This window comes from Micropterus dolomieu, linkage group LG22, assembly GCF_021292245.1.
Source record: "Micropterus dolomieu isolate WLL.071019.BEF.003 ecotype Adirondacks linkage group LG22, ASM2129224v1, whole genome shotgun sequence".
Taxonomy (NCBI): Eukaryota; Metazoa; Chordata; class Actinopteri; order Centrarchiformes; family Centrarchidae; genus Micropterus; species Micropterus dolomieu.
Window position 1 is genome coordinate 35,449,000 of NC_060171.1, and position 20,387 is coordinate 35,469,386.

The 20,387-nt window shown below is 40.4% G+C and overlaps 1 protein-coding gene across 4 annotated transcripts in view; it reads right to left on the reverse strand.

Annotated features, from left to right (window-relative positions):
- Positions 1–20,169, reverse strand: part of LOC123961863 (kelch-like protein 25) — a 99,836-nt gene extending 79,667 nt beyond the window's left edge. The window contains exons 1-4 of one of the 4 annotated variants that reach the window (XM_046037625.1): positions 19,873–20,169; positions 11,290–11,520; positions 11,003–11,108; positions 817–1,062 (exon numbers count right to left, since the gene is read on the reverse strand). In XM_046037625.1, coding sequence (XP_045893581.1) covers positions 817–1,062; positions 11,003–11,108; positions 11,290–11,471 — 534 coding nt within the window. In that variant the 5' untranslated portion in view covers positions 11,472–11,520; positions 19,873–20,169. Of the gene's footprint in view, positions 1–816; positions 1,063–11,002; positions 11,109–11,289; positions 11,521–19,351; positions 19,595–19,872 lie in introns of those variants that run through there. The other 3 variants (XM_046037626.1, XM_046037627.1, XM_046037629.1) reach the window with 3 other exon arrangements.
- Between the last annotated feature and the right edge of the window lie 218 nt (positions 20,170–20,387).

The following is a 20,387-nucleotide window of genomic DNA, read 5'->3' on the forward strand; positions in this document are numbered from 1 at the left end:
TTTTTTTTAATCACAGGTACTAGTCCAGCTGTAATAGCTAAGCGGAAAGCTTCCAATCAGAGAACTGATGCAAACGCATAAGTCCCTTAAACCAGCATTCAATCGAACGGCCAGCAGGGGCCGATTATTTTGTTTGCAAAAATAAGTCCGGTTCCATTAAAAATAATGGTAAAATTTTCCTAATGATTTTATGGTCTCAATCACTAGTTTCATGTCTTCTTCAATACAACATGATGTTCATTCAGTATATAATGGTCCCATTTAGATGAAAATAGACCATAAAGCAGAGTATGCTTCAGGGCGGGATTATCTATGATATCTACGGACAAGTCAGTCAGGCTAGAGTGACTCGTACCCATGGCACTGTACAAATTTAACCATCGCCGTCGAAAAGGCTTATTAAGAGTTGGCTGTTCACTTTCTCTGGTGAGTACATTTAGTTTTAAGACTGTTGCTCTCTAGACAAAATTATCACCCCGGTTAACGTGAATTACATATGCACCTAGCTAAGAAAGCTTGCTAGCGTCTTATCCAAATATGGTCACGTCTGGGGCCGCTGGTTGCAAAAACTCAACTGGGAGGCGCGCTATTGGCCAAATTGGAGGCTTCAAAACGGCAGTCCACAAAGTGAACGTCACAATGACCACATCCACTTCTTATATACAGTCTATGGCTACAGTCTATGGAATAGCACAGCATACACATTCGGCTGAATTCTGTCTTCGTCACAGCTGAAGTCAGTGATTAGGCAAGTGTAATTTGATGGACACCAGGACATGACTTAGTGCAAGAAACCAGGAAACAAGTCATCTTTACCGTCTCATAGTGTAACAGACACATCCTCCACGACAGCTCGTACAGTCTTTTACACTGATGAGCATCTGATAAGACCATCATCCCCAGGCAGTTGGAGGAGTGCAGGTTTTTTTCTAAAAACTCTGCGGCTGCATCACGGATGTCATGAAACTGCAACATGTCCCCTGCCTCTAACAATGACTCCGCATTCTCCTCATTAATGATGACTCGAGAAGAATAGGCAAAGTCCAGCAGAAGCTCCAAGACCTGAAAGAGTAGAGAATTAAGTAGTATTGTTAACAGTGTTTCCGTTTTAATTAAAATTTTCAAGATTAATTTTCAATTTTAATTCCATAATGAATGCAATTTAAGACCTACAGTATTTCACGTCCATACTGGCAAAAGAAAGTATGAAGGATATGAAGGAAAATCCCACCATTCCAGAGACCCAGGATGAGGAGGAGGTGAAGGAGAAGGAGAAGAAGGAGAAGAAGAGTCGCATACAGAAAAGCTGGGGGTTTGAACCCGCAACCTTCTGCTTTCAGGCCACAGTGCTATCTACTGGACCACCGTGGGTACTTGGTACAGTCCTGAACACCACAGTGCTCTCACTACAATCCATCCATCGTCACCCGCTTACCCTGAGTACAGGGTCGCGGGGGGCTGGAGCCAGTCCCAGCTTACATCAGGCGAAAGGCGGCGTACACCGAGGACAGGTCTCCAGTCCATCGCAGGGCCACACATAGACAAACAACCAGGCACACGCACACCTAAGGACAATTTAGAGTTACCAATTAGCCTAGCCTGCATGTCTTTGGACGGTGGGAGGAAGCCGGAGCACCCGGAGAGAACCCACGCGGACACGGAGAGAACATGCAAACTCCACACAGAAAGGCCGGGACGACAGGGGTTTGAACACACGACCTTCTGCTGTGAGCAGTGTTGGCCAAGTCACTCAGAAATTGTAATATATTACTAGTTACTTATTACTCCTTAAAAAATATTACTTTACTTATTACTGGGTGTTAAAAGTAATTAGTTAGTTGGACAGGTTTGTACAGCAGTGTTCACGAGAGAGAGGGAGGGAGAGAGAGAGAAAGAGGGAGCGAGCCAGGATGTGCTTCACGAATATGCTCCTCAATACAGCTCCTTGATCAAAAATGATTTTAAATATGCCTAGTAAAAATTTGGAAAATCAATATGTGGCAGTCCGCATTGATAATTATCAAAATTATAGGCTAATTATGGGAAACACTGCTTTCCCTACCACTCCCCCTTCACCCCAAAACAAAGCATTCTCTCCTGACTTTTTAACTTACATCAGATTCATTAAATAGGACTTGTTGTTACAATCCCCGAAGATTCAGCACTGTAGCAGCATGGAGTCGGTCTTGAATATGACAACCAGGTAGAGCCACCATTGCTGGGTTCAGTAGTGGTTCCCCAATCAACCTACTGGACCATTTCACAATCTGGTTAATAGAGTTCCGACTCTTTAACTTTAAGTTCCCGTACCAAGATACCAGAGAAAAGGAGAGTATGGATTCAATAAAAGCACGATAAAACATAATCAACAGTGTTTTCTCAATTCCCTTAAAAAGAACAGACGTTGATGACCCTTTTTACACACCATTTCACAGTTGGCTTCAAAACTCAGCTTTGAATCAATGATTGTCCCAAGGTATTTGTAAGTCTGCACACACTCCACTGTTTCACCCTTAATGGATGTGACTTCATGCATATAGACATTCCTTTTGAAATCAATAACCATATCCTTGGTCTTCAGTACATTTAAATGAAGGTGAGACTCCTCACACCACTCAACAAAATCATTAATAATAGGTCCGTTACTGTTCTCATTATTCTGAAGCAGACTGACAATTACAGTGTCGTCTACGTATTTCAAAACCACACGATTTTCCAAATGACTATGGCACATATTTGTGTAGAGAATAAACAGTAGTGGAGAAAGTACACATCAGTACATCCTTGTGGTGAAGTAACCTGTGCAGAGATTGTGTTATTTATTTTCACTCTTTGTGTTCTCTCAGTTAAAAAAAAATCTAAAATCCATCCGACTAAATTATTACTCAGTTTGAACTGTTAAAAAGTCTACTTACTAGAATGTGAGGTTGAATCGTATTAAACGCAGAGGAAAAATCTACAAATAGAGGCCTTGCATGAGACCCCTTCCCCTCCAAATGTTTCAAAAGCAGATGTATCAAGGTGACCGTTGCATCCTCTACACCTCTTTTTGATCTATAAGCGAACTGCATTGGATCTAATAAACACTCGTCGTCTTTAATATCTCAGATCTCACAAATCTTTCGAAAATTTTCATTAAAATCGATGTGAGAGACACTGGTCTTAAGTCATTTAATATCTTTGGACAACTAACTTTCGGAACTGTGACACAATATTGGCAGCAGCTACTTACAGATGTGGAAAGAACGCCTCTCTCCCTTGTTCTTCATTCTTTCTTTCGTGTTCGGCTATCAGCGGACATGAACAACAAAGTCCGGTGGATTTACGTCAAGGATGGTGCGTTGTTTTAGAAAAGTGATTAGTTACACTACTTAGCATTTTTCAGTGGCCTTTTTATTGTGGGCAGCCTAAATCACACCTGTGCAATCCCCATGCTGTCTGATCAGCATCTTGATATGCCACACCTGTGAGGTGGATGGATTATCTCAGCAAAGGAGAAGTGCTCACTAACACAGATTGTTGACAGGTTTGTGAGCAATATTTGAGAGAAATAGGCTTTTTGTGTACATACAGACTGAAGCTGATGATACATGGGGCAACTTTTTGAGCAATGTTGCTGGGCAATCTTGCTAGTGGCAAGTCCGACTATGTTTTGAACGGATAGGGGCGAGTGGCGGAATGGTGGGGAAAGGGATTACGGTAGTAATCTGTACTCATTATCATTGACGGCAATGTTGCCCTGCACGATTGCTCTAAAAGTTGCTCCGTGTATCATCAACTTTTAGATCTTTGAGTTCAGCTCATTATGAATGGGGGCAAAAACAAGTGTTGTGTTTATAATTTTGTTCAGTGTAAGCGCATCTCTGTAAACGTGCTCCTACCACTCCTTGTTGATAAATCTGAGCTTTTGAAGCTTTTTAGCCATTTTAGTCTGAGACAACAGGATAAAGAGGGCTCCCTATCGTAGTCTACCATAGTATACTGTGTCAAAGGCTCTAGAATGAATTTGGAACCCTGTTGAGGAGGAGAGAGACCAAGAGGAAAATGCAGAAGCAAAGGATTTATTAAAAAATGAGCACAACTGTAAAGAAGATGAGGAATATGCTTCAGCAGATAAGATGTTTTCTGCCAGAGCAAATTGAAAAGATAGTGCTGGACATGACAAACAACAGGAGCATTACGTGTACAGCAAAGATGGATCAAATACCTCAGCAGTCATACTTGCATCTGTTGTTGCTCGCTGTTACTAATCCAGTAAAGAAGCCACGGCCAATTTATGGCATGCCCAGGCATACTTGCAAATAAATGAGATTTCCTGACCCTGAATTTAAAAAAAAGTATAAAACTAGTGATAATGAGTTGGAATGAAGTTGGCTAAGAAGGTGTAACACAGAATTGGGTGATAATTTAAACAACACAAGGGTTAAAAGTCACTTCCTGTGTCCTCTATGAGGTGCAAAGGAGCACCCAGCAATGATATGTTATGGCTCAGTATATCATGTAAGGAACACATTGAGAAAATTTCTTTTAATGGCATGATGAGTGTCACACAGGGCACACTTCCTGTTGCCAGTAAGTGGCGCTATGACTATAACTGAATTTTAGCATGTAGAAGTGTTGGGGGCAGAATCATTTTCAATCACATAGAGTTTGGTACAGATGTGAGCATGTACATTTAAGTTATAACAACTTCCCGTTTCGTTGCGAATCATTGATATTCCACTGCACACCACAGGCTCCCCCGGTCAACCAAAACTCACCATTTGTACAACGTGTAATCATCAATGGGATGAGACCGTACAGCAAAAATTTTAAGTTGCATGGACTAATTCTCTAGGAAGAGTTCATTAAAGTGCAAAGTGTGTAAATGGCCAAATGTGACAATTAAATCTGTTGACCTGCCTGCCGTGTGTTCAAAGTTCTCATGAAGGTTTAGGCCGTCAAAATTTAAATAGTTTTCACAGAAATATTTCCCCAGGTCAGTATTGAAGTTAACATGCTGTGACCAGAATTCCAACCATCAATCTTTGGATCTGCAGGGCAATGCCTTAAATTTGATCATTTGTTGATGGAAAAGTGCATTTGCTTGAAGAAAAAAAAAAAAAAGAAAAAAAAAAGAAGCTTTTCAGCTATCAGTTTTGTGTTTTAAGTTAGGAGACATCTTTAGTTTGTTATCATTAAGTTCAAACACCATACAAATGTTTAAAGTGGATCTAATGATCATTTTTGGCGATTTACACACTTTATACTTTAACAAACTCCTCCTATGAATTTAATCCGATCGACTTCATATTTTCGTTGTGCAGTCTAAACCCATTCACGATAAAAAGTTGTATAAACAGTTATTACCAGCTGACCAGTTTGCCCGTGGCGTGCTGTCAAAAATCGATTCGCCATGAAACAGGAAGTTTTTGAACTGACGCAGACTATCATGCTAATGATGTTGCTATTATAATGCTATTCCAGCAATCTGGTAGAAATATTGTTTTAAGCGTAGTTTCAAGTGTCAAAATGGAAATTGCTAATTATGTGTGTGTTACACACTCCTGTACAATAGTTGGCGGTATGTACCTAGACCTTGTTTGCAATCCGGTCTTAATCAAGAGAAGCAGCAGCAGCAGAAGGACAAAGTGTCGGAGACAACGTTGAAGCTAGCGGAAGGCACCACACGGTAGGGCATGAGACGGGAGGCTCCAGGCTGCAGCCATTCATTCTTGAGTGTATATGCTCACATCTGCACCAAATTTTTCACGTATAATCCGTCCCTCCCTGAACACATCCAAGCCAATATTCACTCATAGTCATAGCGCCACCTGCTGTCAAAAGGAAGTGAATACTTTTATGCAGTGACTAACCACTTCTTATGGGTTGGCTATATCTACTTCAAAACTATCTCAGAAAACCCTGAACACATTGATGATGTCATGTTGTAAAGCCTGAGTTTTGCTTCAATGGCGTATCCATGCTTTGGTGGCTGTTGTGGGGACAGCCCAGCTGACGGTGAGTGTCCTGGTTTTACTTTTTTTTCCTCACTTTATTTCACCCATTGTTTTGCTCTGCCTGCCTCCCTGTGTTCTCCTCTTCTCTCCCTCTGCTCCTGAGCCCAGCCAACTACCTACACCTGCACCTCATCAGCCACCTCGTCAGCCTGCCACACCTGCCAGTAATCAACCTCATCCCAGCCTGTATTTCAACCCCGGTTCTCCACACCATCCTCGCTTGATCGTCGTTGCTCCTTACCTGGTGCCACCTCTACGTCCAGGCTCTCATGTTCCTTGTTTTTTCCTTGGGCTCATCCTCCGGTCCTCTCCTCTCGGGCTTCCTCCTCGGCGCCCTCCCTTCTCCTCCCTGCTCCTCGCCTCACCACCCGTGCCTCGCCTGCTCCTCGGTCCTCCGTGCCCGCGTCCCCTGGCGTCCACCTCTCCTCCCTCTCCTCTTCCCTAGCCCCCTCCGTGAAACCTCAATAAAACCTCCTTCCCTCTGAGTGTTGCGTTTGGGTCCTTTCTGTCCCGTCTCCTAACAGGTGGCAGTTACATGCTCCACTGTGAAACAGGCAGTTTTCGTAACTTGCTCAAATCTGTACCCAACTTTACGTGCTTCATAACTGCCCCGCCCCGAACACATTTACCCACCAAAATTCATTTATAGTGGTAGTACCACCTATTGACAACAGGAAGTAAGTGCCAACATTAATTTTTAGGGCCTGAGCATGAAACATGCAAGGACCCTATTGAAATTATAAGGATTATTATTCTTTCTTCCAAATGAATAGCAATTTTAACGGCATAAAGGTGCTCAAAAACTCACGGCTTAAAAGGTGCTCAAAAAACATAAGACTGTGTGTCTTGATATTTTCTCAAGAACCCATACTCTAAAACAGAAACATGTTTAGAAAAGGTATTGGCTGTCATTTTATTGTTTATGCAAACAAAATGTCAATTTTATTTGTAGTTTTCAATATAAAACTTGTTGAAATGGTTTCTGTGTGTGTGTCTCAGTACATTTTAATCTTTTTCGGCACATTTTTACTATACCGTGATAATACTGACAGCCGTGATAATTTTGGTCACTATAATCGTGATTTGAAATTTTCATATTGTTTCATCCCTACTCAGATCTGTTCCAAACTTTACATGGCTGATAAGAGTCCCACCCTGAACATGTCTACATGCAAATATTCACTCAATGTCATAGCGCCACCCACTGGCAACAGGGAATAAGCCCTTTCTGACAATAATCATTTGCTTTAAATGGCATTTTCATAGTGTGGTACACACTTCAGCCACTGCTACACAACATAATTAGCAGGTGTTGTCTAGCGCCATCTAGGGGACACAGGAAGTTTGACTGGTTTGTGACCGGTCCATAACGCGTGAGAATCCGGGTGCGTCTAGCGACCTCGGGCAGCTGTCATCATGTCCAGACCCACAAAAAAGCCTCAAGGAGTGATCCCCTAAAGCCAACAGGAAGTCGGCCATTTTTTTTTTTTTTTTAATGATTCACAGGTTATGTACTTTAATGAACTCCTCCAAGGGAATTAATCCGATCAACTTCAAATTTTGGCTTTGCAATCTAAAGGCATTGACAATGGAAATTTGGGCTATCTGTGAGTTTTCATCGATGGGCATGTCCGTGATATGGCGTTGAAAATTCATGTTTCGCCATGAAACAGTAAGTTTTTATAACTTCAGTGTTCATGCACACATCTGTACCAGAATTCAGAGTTCCACCCTGAACACGTCCATATGCAAATATTCATTCAAAGTCATAGCACCACCCACTGGCAACAAGAAGATTCAAATTTCACCCCTTTATGTACTACGCACAGCAGGTTGACCACACCCACCTCAAAATAGTCCTAGAAGAGCCTTAATACATTGATGTTGTGAAGCTTGTGAGTTTTCGTGTAACAGCTTGTCAGAGGCATGGTGACAAAGTTCAATGCTTCGCCTCAAATCTCAACCAAGTCTCAGTTTGATAAGGGTCACACCCTGAACACATCTAAAGGCCAAAATTCACTTATAGCACCACCTGCTGGCAGCCGGAAGGGAACCTTCAACAATGAAGCCTCAGTGCCCTGTCTCACAGGCAAAACCCAACAGGAAGTCATTTTGATTTGAATGTACAATTTCAGCCCATTTATGGCTTTTTACAGGGTCCGTACTTTAATGAACTCCTCCTACAGAATCAATCAGATGATGATTTTAGTGTTTTTTCATCTACATAAACTGTCTGTGGCCTTACCAAATGTCATGTGATGCGACCATAATTTATTTTAAAATTAATTAATTTCTTTAACATGCTTAACAGTTTAGTAATATAGAAGGTTTTAGATACAATGCGTTTGTTTTTCTCTTGGGTTTTTGTAAATATATATATTTAAAGAGATCAATAAACAAAAAATCCTACACCAACATATATTTTAACCAGATGTTATTAAAATTTTACAGAATTTTGTGAATACAAACATTTCATAAACATTTTTTTAATGAAAATCACATTGCAAACATTTATTTTGGTGCAGTACACATTCACGGCTTTGTTTTGAACAAACATATAACTTGACAATAGAGTTAATCTAATTACATTAACTGCAGGCATGTGGTGTTAACTGCATGTATGCTTTTCTCATTTATTGGGTGTGTCAGAGGTGTTACCCAATCAGCAGCCATGTTTAAAAGTGAAGTCCAGTGCACTGATGTACGCAAGAGGATGTTCAAGGTACCACCGTTGTCATTGAAATAAATGCTACATTTTGTTAGGGCTAAAATTTGCTTAAAACTGAAAATAACTCTACATTTACTTGAACTCACAGGGGAATCGAATGCGGTTCTCCAGCATCAAAGTCCCGGGTTTGCCACAGCCAATAGAGGTTGCTAAAAATGTAAACATGGGTCGTAATAAACAGCATAATAAATCGACCGTTTCTCTGGTGAGGGCGGGCTGCTACACCAACATGTTCATAAAAAATGCATTTCCTCCTGGAAACACACACAAGACCAACATGTTGCTTCATTTAGTTTTCATTGTAAAATTCTTCTTTAAGCGACTCCGCTCTTGCTGCAGGGTCAGAATTAACAAGATGTACATGGCGAGCAGTTTTTCTTTATTTGGCAGTGGCAACTTTGTCTTTGTTTATGTCTCATGTATGTTTATTTTAACCCTATTGCAAATCAAATTTCCCCGGGTGGGACAATAAAGACTGAACTGAACAACTGGTAAAACAGTAAATAATTAAATATTACTTATATTGCATAGTTACCAAAGTGACATTACAAGCTCTAAATTTTATTTTTATTTTTTTTTTGCATTTTTCTCATGATATTGCACAAAGACTTCAAAAAAAATCCGTTGTTTCTGAAATATAAGAAAAAGTGTGTCAAACTGCAGAAAATCCATATTCCCAATCATACTACAATAAAAGTACTTTATATGTAAAAGCAATCAATTGAATATAAAAGGACAAAAACTAAATTGCCTTTCATGGAAAACATTCTGCAATGGTTGCACCACATGATATTTGGTAATCTAATCTAGTCAAAAAGCACAGAATAGGCCACCGAAACAAAACAAGCAGGTTTCCTACAAAAGGATTCCATCAAATTTATAATCAAAAAAATATTGGTAGAAATAACTTTATATTAATTGTTTTTCTTAGGTCATACCACATGATATCCAAAAGTGGCAACTACATACCAGCTGTTACATTTTAAATTATTCCAAATTTCAGAGCACGTTACAAACCTACTTGCAGTTTTAATGGGTCCTTGGCAAATTGGTATATTTTTCAACTTCCTGTCTTCTAATGGATTTCAACATAAAAGTCCCAAAATGGTTGTTTGTTGATGGCCGCACCACGTTATTTCATAAAATCCACATCATCGGAGTTTGCTTGTGTATTATTATGGAAATATAAATACAGATGCTTTGCGATTTTGTAGAGGACTACAAAACACTTTGGAAATCAGGCCAAATAGGGCAAAACACATTTAAAGTAATTTCAAAGAACTTTTCAAAACAGCAGTCAAGGCCAGACAGTCATGACATTGTGATACTTCAATAATCAGAAAAATTACAAAAAACTTGTGTTTTTTAGTTAAAGTGAGTACATCTATGGGAGAGGTCCTGTATTTATATGGTGTGTTTTTATGCTTTCAACCTTTTTTTTTTTTTAAATGAAAAAAAAGGACAGAAAATGTAGGCGTCACGTCATCTTGAAAATCATTTGATTGACACAGCATTTTCACTACGTGGTCACACTTCATGTACTGATGGAAAACATAATTGGCGGGTGTTGTCTAGCGCCACCTAGGGAAAACAGGAAGTGATGTTTAACTCCTTTGTGACTGGTCCAAAACGAGCAATAATTCAGGGTTGCGTCTCACGACCTCAATGAGAGCAGTGACCAAGCTTCTGCTTGAATGTAAATGCTCCGTATTTGTATAGCACCTTTCTAGTCTTTTCGACCACTCAAAGCGCTTTTACACTACATCTGCATTCACCAGTCACTCACTAAGTGCTCAAACAGAAACTATCACACACTGGCGGAAAAGCTGCCAGGGGCAAATCGGGGTTCAGTATCTTGCCCAAGGACACTTCAACATGCAGCCTGGAGGAGCTGGGGATTGAACCGCCGACCTTCCAATTAACGGGCAACCCGCTCTATCCCCTGAACCGTAGCCACCCCAATGAGGGATTGTCGTTTTTTTAATGTTAAAAACAAAGTTAGGCTTTGCTGTCTGCGAACCTGACTACTAAAACAGACAAGAGAACAAGAGCAAAAGAACGTGTGACAAAAAGCTCAGAGAATATGTAGACCACTTGAGGAAAGTGTACATAGGCTTCAGGTTGGTTTTACAAAAATCATTGGAAATGCACTCATCCAAGGAGCTTTCCAATACAATTCAACATTACACTTTATCACACTTTGTCTGAGCAAGCACACAGAGGCTTTGATGTTCAACAGGAAAAATAAGGTTTAATTTTCTTTAGTTTGTAGTACCTCAGGGTGTATACTGTCTCTGAAATTGACGTCACTATCCAGACTTTCTCGTAGCCCTCCGCTGAACATGGCCTCAAAATAACAACTGCACGCTGCTAAGACAGCCCTGCAAGACACAAACACAGCATTTTGTCAGTGATCAAAAATGGCAGGTCTAGAGGTTATAAAGAGAATATAAAACATCTCTAGAAAAGTTTGTTGCTGTTACTCTCTGTTGTAGTAGTGGGATGGCTGTGTCTGATGAAAGTTAGCAGTGAAATGCACAAATGTTGTCAGCATGTGTTTACCTGTGGCATGGGAAGGACCGATCTCCGGCCCATAGAGTGACATCAGTGAACATGCACTGTTTCCTCATTGTGTTCAGGTGGGTCAGGACACTATCGGGATGTGAAGCCTTGTGGAAGAGTGAGATGTTCATGGAGCCCGTGCTGGTGCGGGATTTACGATTCTCATGAACAGTCACTGACATGGCGGGTTCTTTGGCACCTCCAGGGAGTCACTTGGAAGAATCTCTCCTACTGTTCAATGACAAAAAAAGGAAAAACATGCTGCAGGATCAGTAACAATTATACTGTATGTATGGATACATTTCAAATGTGGTCAACAAGAACACCATATTGACTTGCATAATTAAATCTGGAAATATAAGGGCGTAATGTCACCATGACACAACTATATAAAAAAAAGGAGCTCTCAGATGAAAGACTATGCTGTACCCCTCTGTGAGAGACACCCTAAAATCTAAAAATCAAGGGTGAGACAGATTAGGCTTTGGCAGTATCACGGTATTACGTTACACCAGCAAGTCTATACGGAAATTCAATCTCAAGCTGTGTGGGCGACCCGGGTCGATTCCCATTGGGACATCCACCAATGGTGTCCCTGAGCAAGACACTTAACCCCTAGTAGCTCCAGAGGCGCGCGACCTCTGACATAGAGGCTTTAGCAATTGTAAGTCGCTTTGTAAGAATCAGCTAAATAAGTAATTATTATTATAATTTTTAAGTTAGGGTGCAAAGTCCAGAAACTAGTGACACCCATAATGATAGCATACACTAGCAAACTTAAATTAGTAGTTGTTAATTAGAAAGTTTTTCAACCCTATACATTTGCTTGCCCACACTAGGGCCTATAATGTTCTATAATGTCAAGTTTAATTAACAGGTAAGTTACCTGCTTACCTTGTAACAAGATATAATGCTATGTTGTTGTTAGTTTGTGAACTGTTTCAGAAATTTGACTGTAGACCAAGAAAAAAAATAACACAAAGAAATCCTCATCCTGCACTCAAAATATACAACACACATTTGTACTCAATATCATGATAAAGCAAAAAAGGTTTAGTTAGACTATGACAGTTGTATTCCTCCTTTTACTGTAAAACAAACCTCTTTAAATGTGCATGAGGCACCTTTTCACCTCAATGAGAAAACCTTTCAGAAAACAGTCGTAATAATAACTAACGTCATCATTTAATAAGAAATCATATTGCTTTAAAAGCCTACCTGCCCTATGCTCTGCTGTGCATTACGTTATTGCTCTGCTGATGTGGTAGTATGCCCTCCAGAGCGTCTGACAGACACAGAACCCAGTTTGGGACTGTTCTGGTGGAAACCGAAACCAACTGAAACTGATCAGGCAGAAATCTCAACTCAAATCCACACAGGTTAACTTCAGCACCTCTGATAAAGTGCAGTTGTAAATGCTCCGTATTTGTATAGCGCCTTTCTAGTCTGTTCGACCACTCAAAGCGCTTTTACACTACATCTGCATTCACCAGTCACACACATTCACCTAACAGCTCAAACAGAAGCTAACATTCACACAGCCACCAGAGGTAATTCTGGGTTCAGTATCTTGCCCAAGGACATTTCGTGGATTGAACCGCCGATCTTCCGATTAAAGGGCAACCCGCTCAGCCTCCTGAGCCACAGCTGCCACAACCCCTACTGCTGTCAATTGTGTGAGTCCCATGCTCAACGCCACAGAGTTGGCAGTTTATTAAGGGCCGAGCATGAAACATGCGAGAAGTAGGGGTGTGGAGAATATTTGATTTTTAGATGCATCGCGATGTGGACTTGGACGATTATGAATTGATTAACAAATAATAATAATCGATTATCTAGAGGTTAATTGATAACATAATGTTGATGGAACGAAAAAGGTGGAACTCGGAAATGTGGAAGCTTCTGACTGTCTGCTGGGCACACAACGAAGACGTCTGGTTCTCCCTGTTCGGCACAGAGGAGCAGAGGAAAACATGAACGCTACGTGTCAGTGTGGCAGTAAATGTGCAGTGTAGGTCACAGTGTGTCCGTTTATTAAAGTCTGTCTGTTGTTTTCCAACTACTGGAAAAGTGAAGGCAGATAGCACTAGTTAACATCTCCTCTGCAGACTGCGGCCTGGAAGCTGAGCAGGACGTTTTTTGGCAGCTAGTTTGTTGTCATTCATCCACATATCGAGTACACAAATGAACGAAAAGACAATAATCAACTTACAGGACACAAACATGTAACTACACTAGACAAGACAAAAACAAAAAAAAAAGGAACAGATATATTAAGGTGGAGTGAACGTGGTTTGGCTGGAGCATTGTAAAGTGCTTAGTTCAACCTGTATCTAACTTTGTACTAATAACAGCAACATCAGAAATAAAACAAATAGCAGCAGCAGAGGTCAGTAATAACGCTGTAATAATGTATTGCTGCTATGCAATGGTAGCTACATTTATATGAAGTAACATTAAATATCTGCATTTCATTACTACCTACTTGTTTAGATTGTAGTCACACAGTGAGAAAAAGACACCTTTATCATATTTGTTTTACAATCACATCGTAGCACTCATAATCTTAATGAGGTACCGACAAATTCCCACCCTTGAGGTGATGCATCGAGATATCTAATCGAAGACCTGATAATCATAATCAATTCGAAAGAGCAGTAAAGATGCACACCTCTAGCGAGAAATTAATGCAAAAAAAAATATTATTTCACACATTGAATTGAATTTTTGATGGCCTAAAGGTTCACGAAAAGTCAAAAAATTGCGCACAAAATTCAAACTTGAAAATTTACGTTTCATATGGTTTTCTTCCCGCGACCCTGTACGAAGGGTAAGCGGTTGATGATGGATGGTTTTTCGTGCACTGTGGCAAAATGGCTCCATGCCATAAAAAGTAACTCTCGAGCAACGTTTCACCTAACTAACTATTTTTGTGCCAGATATATCATGGCCAGGGCGGCGCGGTGATGCACTGGTTAGCACTGTCGCCTCTCAGCAAGAAGGTTCAAACCCTGGTTGCCCCGGCCTTTCTGTGTGGAGTTTGCATGTTCTCCCCGTGTCTGCGTGGGTTCTCTTCGATTGCTCCGGCTTCCTCACACCATCCAAAGACATGCGGTTAATTGGTGACCCTAAAATTGTCCTTAGGTGTGAATGTGAGTGGTTTATGGTCTATGTGTGGCCCTGCGATGGACTGGCGACAGTGCTTCCGAACTTGCCTGAGAATCCTCCGTTTTTTAAGATTTTTTTCAGTATCAAAGTAATTCATGATAGTTGTCTGTACATCCAGTGGTACAAAGCAAAAATGAACTGTTATTATTTAAAACGGTGAACTGTATATGAATGAATGATACAAGATTGAAATGATGGGCTAATTCGGTAATTATTTAAATGGCACACCATAGTGGGCACATTTGGGGCAAAGTTCGGCATTAAAACACAGTTCTGACAAGCACTTATTGGCAAATAAAGGGGTCCAAGTCGGTGCCTCGTATCCTAGAGTCTACAACATACACAAAACTTTGTGGGTGTTGTGGGCAGAATATTGTGTTACCACTTGTATTCTACTCTTCCTCTGGCTCAGCAGATTTTGAAACCAAATGATAAACAAATGAACAATACATGGATTTATCTGGTTTCTTCAACTTTCACTCAGGAGCAAAAATCTGCCTTCAAATTGGAAAGAAATAATGATTTGATTTGAAAAGTAACTTTGTTTGTTTTGATGTTCTCCAAAATGACTTTACACTCATGGCACAGCATCCAAGCTGTTTTATAGCCTCACCACCTAAACCTTATAATGGCAGGGGAAATCCTGTTAATATGACCTCAGAATCATTACAGATAGGATTGTTCACTTGCCTTTTGTGTCTTAATTTACGGCTTTTCACATTTGTAGAAATTAACATAAAAAACTGGGAACCACCTACCAACATGCGAACCACCTACCTTCTGTATAATTACCAAGCATTTCATTTGTACATTAAAATCCAAAAGAATTGTCTACTCATTAGAAAAGGGTCCAGCTGCGCACTGTAGCTCAGGAGGCGTGGCGTGAGCTAGTTGTATAATTATTTTTGGTTTTCTATTTGTCTGACTAGTCCCTGATTTGCTTTACTAACCTCCATGGTCACCACCGTCATTTCTTTTATATTTAACTATCAAGATATATAGTGCCATGCTGAAAATCATTAACGATCTTGTGACATTCATTCATTCATTCATTAAGCGCCAACTCACCCCCCCCAAAAAAAATATTTGGATCACGCGAATGACATATTTTTAGACATAATGGCGATTTTCGCCTAAAAGCAACTAGTTTGCATGAATGGAAATAGGAGCACTATGATCCTTCCACAAGGGGGAGTCAGTGGCAGAGGAGAGTGCATGGCTGTTTTCAATGGGCAGAGAAGAGAGAGAAATAGAGTAAGGGGAGAAAGGTGATGTAAATAGTCAATCACGTGGGAAGGACAGAACATTGTGGTGCAGGTTAGCTGCCATGTAGTATTTGGTATTTTCTCTTACCAATTATCAAAGCTATCAGTTAAAAATAAGAATCTGATTTTAGAGCAAAGACTAAATGGACAAATATTAAGACTACAGTATAAGACATTAACAACTAAAGTCAAGCAGCAATATCCCATATACATGTTAAAAGAAAACTATAGGAGACACAGTGACTTGTTCCACATCTTCACACAGGCAGAAATGCAGACTTCAAAAACCCAACACAGATCTGAATAAATTCTGTTTCAGCAGACGCAACAGTGCTTTTCTTTGTGACTGTGTGTGTGTGTGTGTGTGTGTGTGTGTGTGTGTGTGTGTGTGTGTGTGTGTGTATATCCATCTACATTTGCTGACATGCAGTTTAGACCACAGCCACAACAGGTCAGTCACATGATGTTTGGTGCTTAGTGTGTGTTTGTTCAGTGTTGTTTTTGTGTAAATTCAATTGTGTAAATGTGCATGTGCACAGTGAGTTTAGGTGTGTCTGTGTACACACACACAGACACACCTAAACTCACTGCGTTTCCACCAAACGGACCAGGGTCTATATTTAGTTCTATTTTTACCCTCCAAAAAGTCTCTGCTTGGGGGGGGTAGTACTTTCTGAAAGTACTGGTACTTTGCGGGGGGGCTTGCCATGCAGTGAATTTCTGAATGTGCGAGTTGAGGCTACTGGCTTTAAAATCAACCATGTCGGCTATTCTTCTAGACTGCTCCTCTTTTCCACCATTGTTTGCAACAGTCATATAGCCACACAAGTCTCACCGATGTCGGCGTGAGATTGTACGTCGGCATTAAATTTATTGCTCGGAAATAGCAGGCAACGGGCAGCTGTGTGTTTACAGCTAACAGCTGATGAAGTTTCGCTAAATACTGTGTCCGGAGTTGTTGGTTTAAGTTTTCATCAGTCAGGAGGTTTTTACACAGAGCTAAAGTCAGACTCCTCCTCACCAAAACAAGCGGAACAGCTTATTACGGCAGGTAATAGGCTAAAGTTCCTTAAAAATCACATTCCTCCGAGCTAGTGTTCTTCGAGACCGGTCTTAAGGCCACTTTTTGATGGTCTTGGTCTCGTCTTGGACTCGACCGCATTTGTACTCGGTCATTGAGGACTTGAGATTTCATTTCAAGACCAGTCAAGAGCATAACTTTGGGAATATCAATAAATTGCTTTTGCATCGTCTGATTTATTTGTCAACATCCTAACTTTGATTGGATGTAAAACTTATTGCTTTAACAGGGTATATACAGGAATCCTGAAGTAAAATTCAATACCTTTTTAAGACCTTTTCAACATATTTTAAGACTGCCGCGCCACTTTGAGCTAACCGATTAAATCAGCCACACACCTTAAAGAGGGACATTTGAGTTTTTAAAAGGAATCTAAATATATTTATAACATATTTATTGCCTATATGTCATCAGGTTGTAACGCCACCTAAAAATTGAGGCATTCACCAACGTTCTCAGTTGCCTATAACAGCCTGTATGAGCCAACAGTTTTCTATGTGAAGGACTGGTCAGATTTCCTGTGAAAAGCAACCGTCTTACATAAACTATGACGTGTATGTACGCAACATTAAAGAAAATCATGTGAAACAGTGTAATTTTGTGTTTTAGTTGGTTTAAACTAGATAATGTGAGCTTGCCTGCAATGATATGTGTGATAACTTTCATCCACCACTTGATCAATACAACAAAATTAAAATAGACCAGGAGGGAACAAAGATGAAGAGAATAACCTGAGTGATGAATAATAGTGTTGGCGGTGTAGCACATGCACAACCTGGAGGAGGTACTGGTCTAAATGAGTGTATTAGTATAATATTCATCCATCCATCATCAACCGCTTATCCTGCGTACAGGGTCGCAGTGGGCTGGAGCCAATCCCAGCTGCCATCGGGTGAAAAGTGGGGTACACCCTGGACAGGTCGCCAGTCCATCGCAGGGCATTTGTATAATATTATAACATTAAATTAAAAGTATATTGTTAATTTAATAGTAAACTGTTAGTTTGATATTAATATATTCATTATGTTACTATATTCAATATAATAGAATATAACTTACCACTAGTATAATAATTCAAATTACAGCTATTTCAGTTTGGGGTTGTTTTTTTATTGCTCTAGGCCACATGATAGTCTCCAGCCTTGATTTTGGGCTACTAACTCGTTAATAATCATAACCGTTTATGCAGAACAATGAGTTCAACATTTCTAAAGTTTGTTGCAGCACATCAAACTTTTTTTAAATCCCGCTCTATCCAGGCTGTGATTGGTCTGTTCACAAAAAGTGACACTGACGAGCATCGGCTTTATGAAAAGTTGAACGTGTTTCAATAAAAGGCACCGATTTAGCTAAATAGCCAGCTAACTTTAGCCAAACTCACACGCTCCTTGAATTTTCCCTGTTTCTGTCTTACCGATTCAGCTGCTGGCGGCGCATCTCGCTCTTGTTTTTCAGGAACGGGGTTGTTCAGATGGCCACAGAGCGACTGGCCAACCGGGTTAATCCCGTTACTCCTGATCGCCACTCCGACTATGTTTTGGAAGATTCGCATTGCGGGTCCAGCAGGGTGGGAGATTACAGTCGGGTGTACTCTTAAATCATTCATCATAATCATTCATTCAATCACCGGTAGATCCCTGCGCCTAACGTTACAGAAACGAATCACACATTCACTCTCTGCCTGTCTAGTATTTTTGGCTACGCATTATAAATAAATACGTTCACCTACACTTTTAGCAAACAAACTTTTGGACAAACAGGATTTTCACATTGAAAAAAATATCTTTAAAATTTAATACCTTGTTAAATGGCGATTAAGACTTTTTAATGGCCTGGTGTTCAGAGAACAACCTACTAATACTAATCAATAAAACTAAGGACCTGATTGTTGATTTCAGGAAAAAGGAGAGAAAGATACACACTCCTGTCTACATCAGTGGAGCAGGTGAATAGTTTTAAGTTCCTGGGAATCAGCATCACAGAGAACCTGACATGGTCACCTCACATCTCCATGCTGGTGAACTGTATTTCTTGAGGAAGCTTAAGAATGCCAAATTCCCGTATCAAGTTCATGTCAGTTTTTACAGAGGAGCAATAGAATCATCCTGACTGGAAACATCACTAACATGGGATGTGCTCGGCTCAGGACCGGAGGCCTCTGCAGCGGGTGATTCAAACTGCTCAGAAGATCATTGGTACCCATCTCCTGAGCATCAGTGATATCAGTCAGGTGTCTACGCAGAGACCAAAGGATACTGAAGGACAGTACCCACCCAGCCACAGCCTGTTCACCCTGCTGCCTTCTGGGAAGAGATATAGAAGTTTCTGCTGCCGCACCACCAGACTGCAGAGCAGCTTTTCCCCCCAAGATATCAGACTCTTAAACTCTAATTCATCCTCAGCACTGCTCCAGTGATGGTAGTTTATTTCTGTTTACCATTTTTCATAATTGATTTTGTATTAATGTTCTGCTATGTAGCAGAAGGGAGCTACAAAACTCAATTTCACTATATAGCCTATTATATTGTGACAAAATAAATCTACCTACCTAAACAGTCCTGGCCATTGGAAAATTGGCTAGCATAGGTTAGCGTTCAAGCTAATAACTGTATCCACCCAGCAACACCAGTGTCTGGTTAGTGTTAATATGTAACTAAGGTTGTCCATAAATGAACATTGTGCCTTTAGATCGATGTGTCCACATTTTCAAATCTAAATTTATAAGCAACTTCATCTGTGACTACATAACGTTAATCGAGTTTGAGCTGATATTAGCTCTGCTATGCACCAACTTCAGTGTTGACGATGGCCGTAGTGAACCACTTCAACTTGTCTTTAAGCAGCCGTTAATAACCCACGCATTGTGGTAAGTTAAGTATCCACGATACAAAGACTTACTAATGGCGTTTCGAGGAGTAAATTCAATTTGTGTCATGTTTACAACAGAACAGCTCATTTCTCTGACAACAATATAATGGTTGATAGCTAACGTTAACTTACACTGCGACTCCACATCGCAGCTGCTTGCCCGCATAGGAAATACAAACAAAAATAGATCGTTTTACTCACATTTATACTTGTAGGTGTAAAAGTTAAATCCACAGAACGAAAACCACCGGCTTTGTTGATATTTCTCTGACAGCAGCAGAAGTATGTCCGGCTGTCCCTCTCTGGTTTTGTATGTGCCTTTAAAACTGTACTGGCACCAACAACCAATTGCTATTGATTTCTTCTTCTTCTCTTAGTTAATGGCGGATTGCAAACAACTTTTAGGTCTATACCGCCAGCTACTGTACTGGAGTGTACAGTAGGTGGCAGTATATCACTCAACTACATAACTCGTTAATACAGTGCTCTCATGTTTTGTTCACCAACCCAGTGTCTTTAAGAAATTTAAATAATGCCTTCCTGGTGATTCTTATCCCCTTTTCTTCTCCTTCTGTTCCCAATACCCCCATCAGATTCCATTCCCGCCCTGCTTCCTGAACCCTATCTTGAAATATCTGTCTTTCCAACTCAAACAATATGCAGTGCAAAATGATATGTTCAACATTTTCTTTAACCCCACAGTTTTCACATTTTTC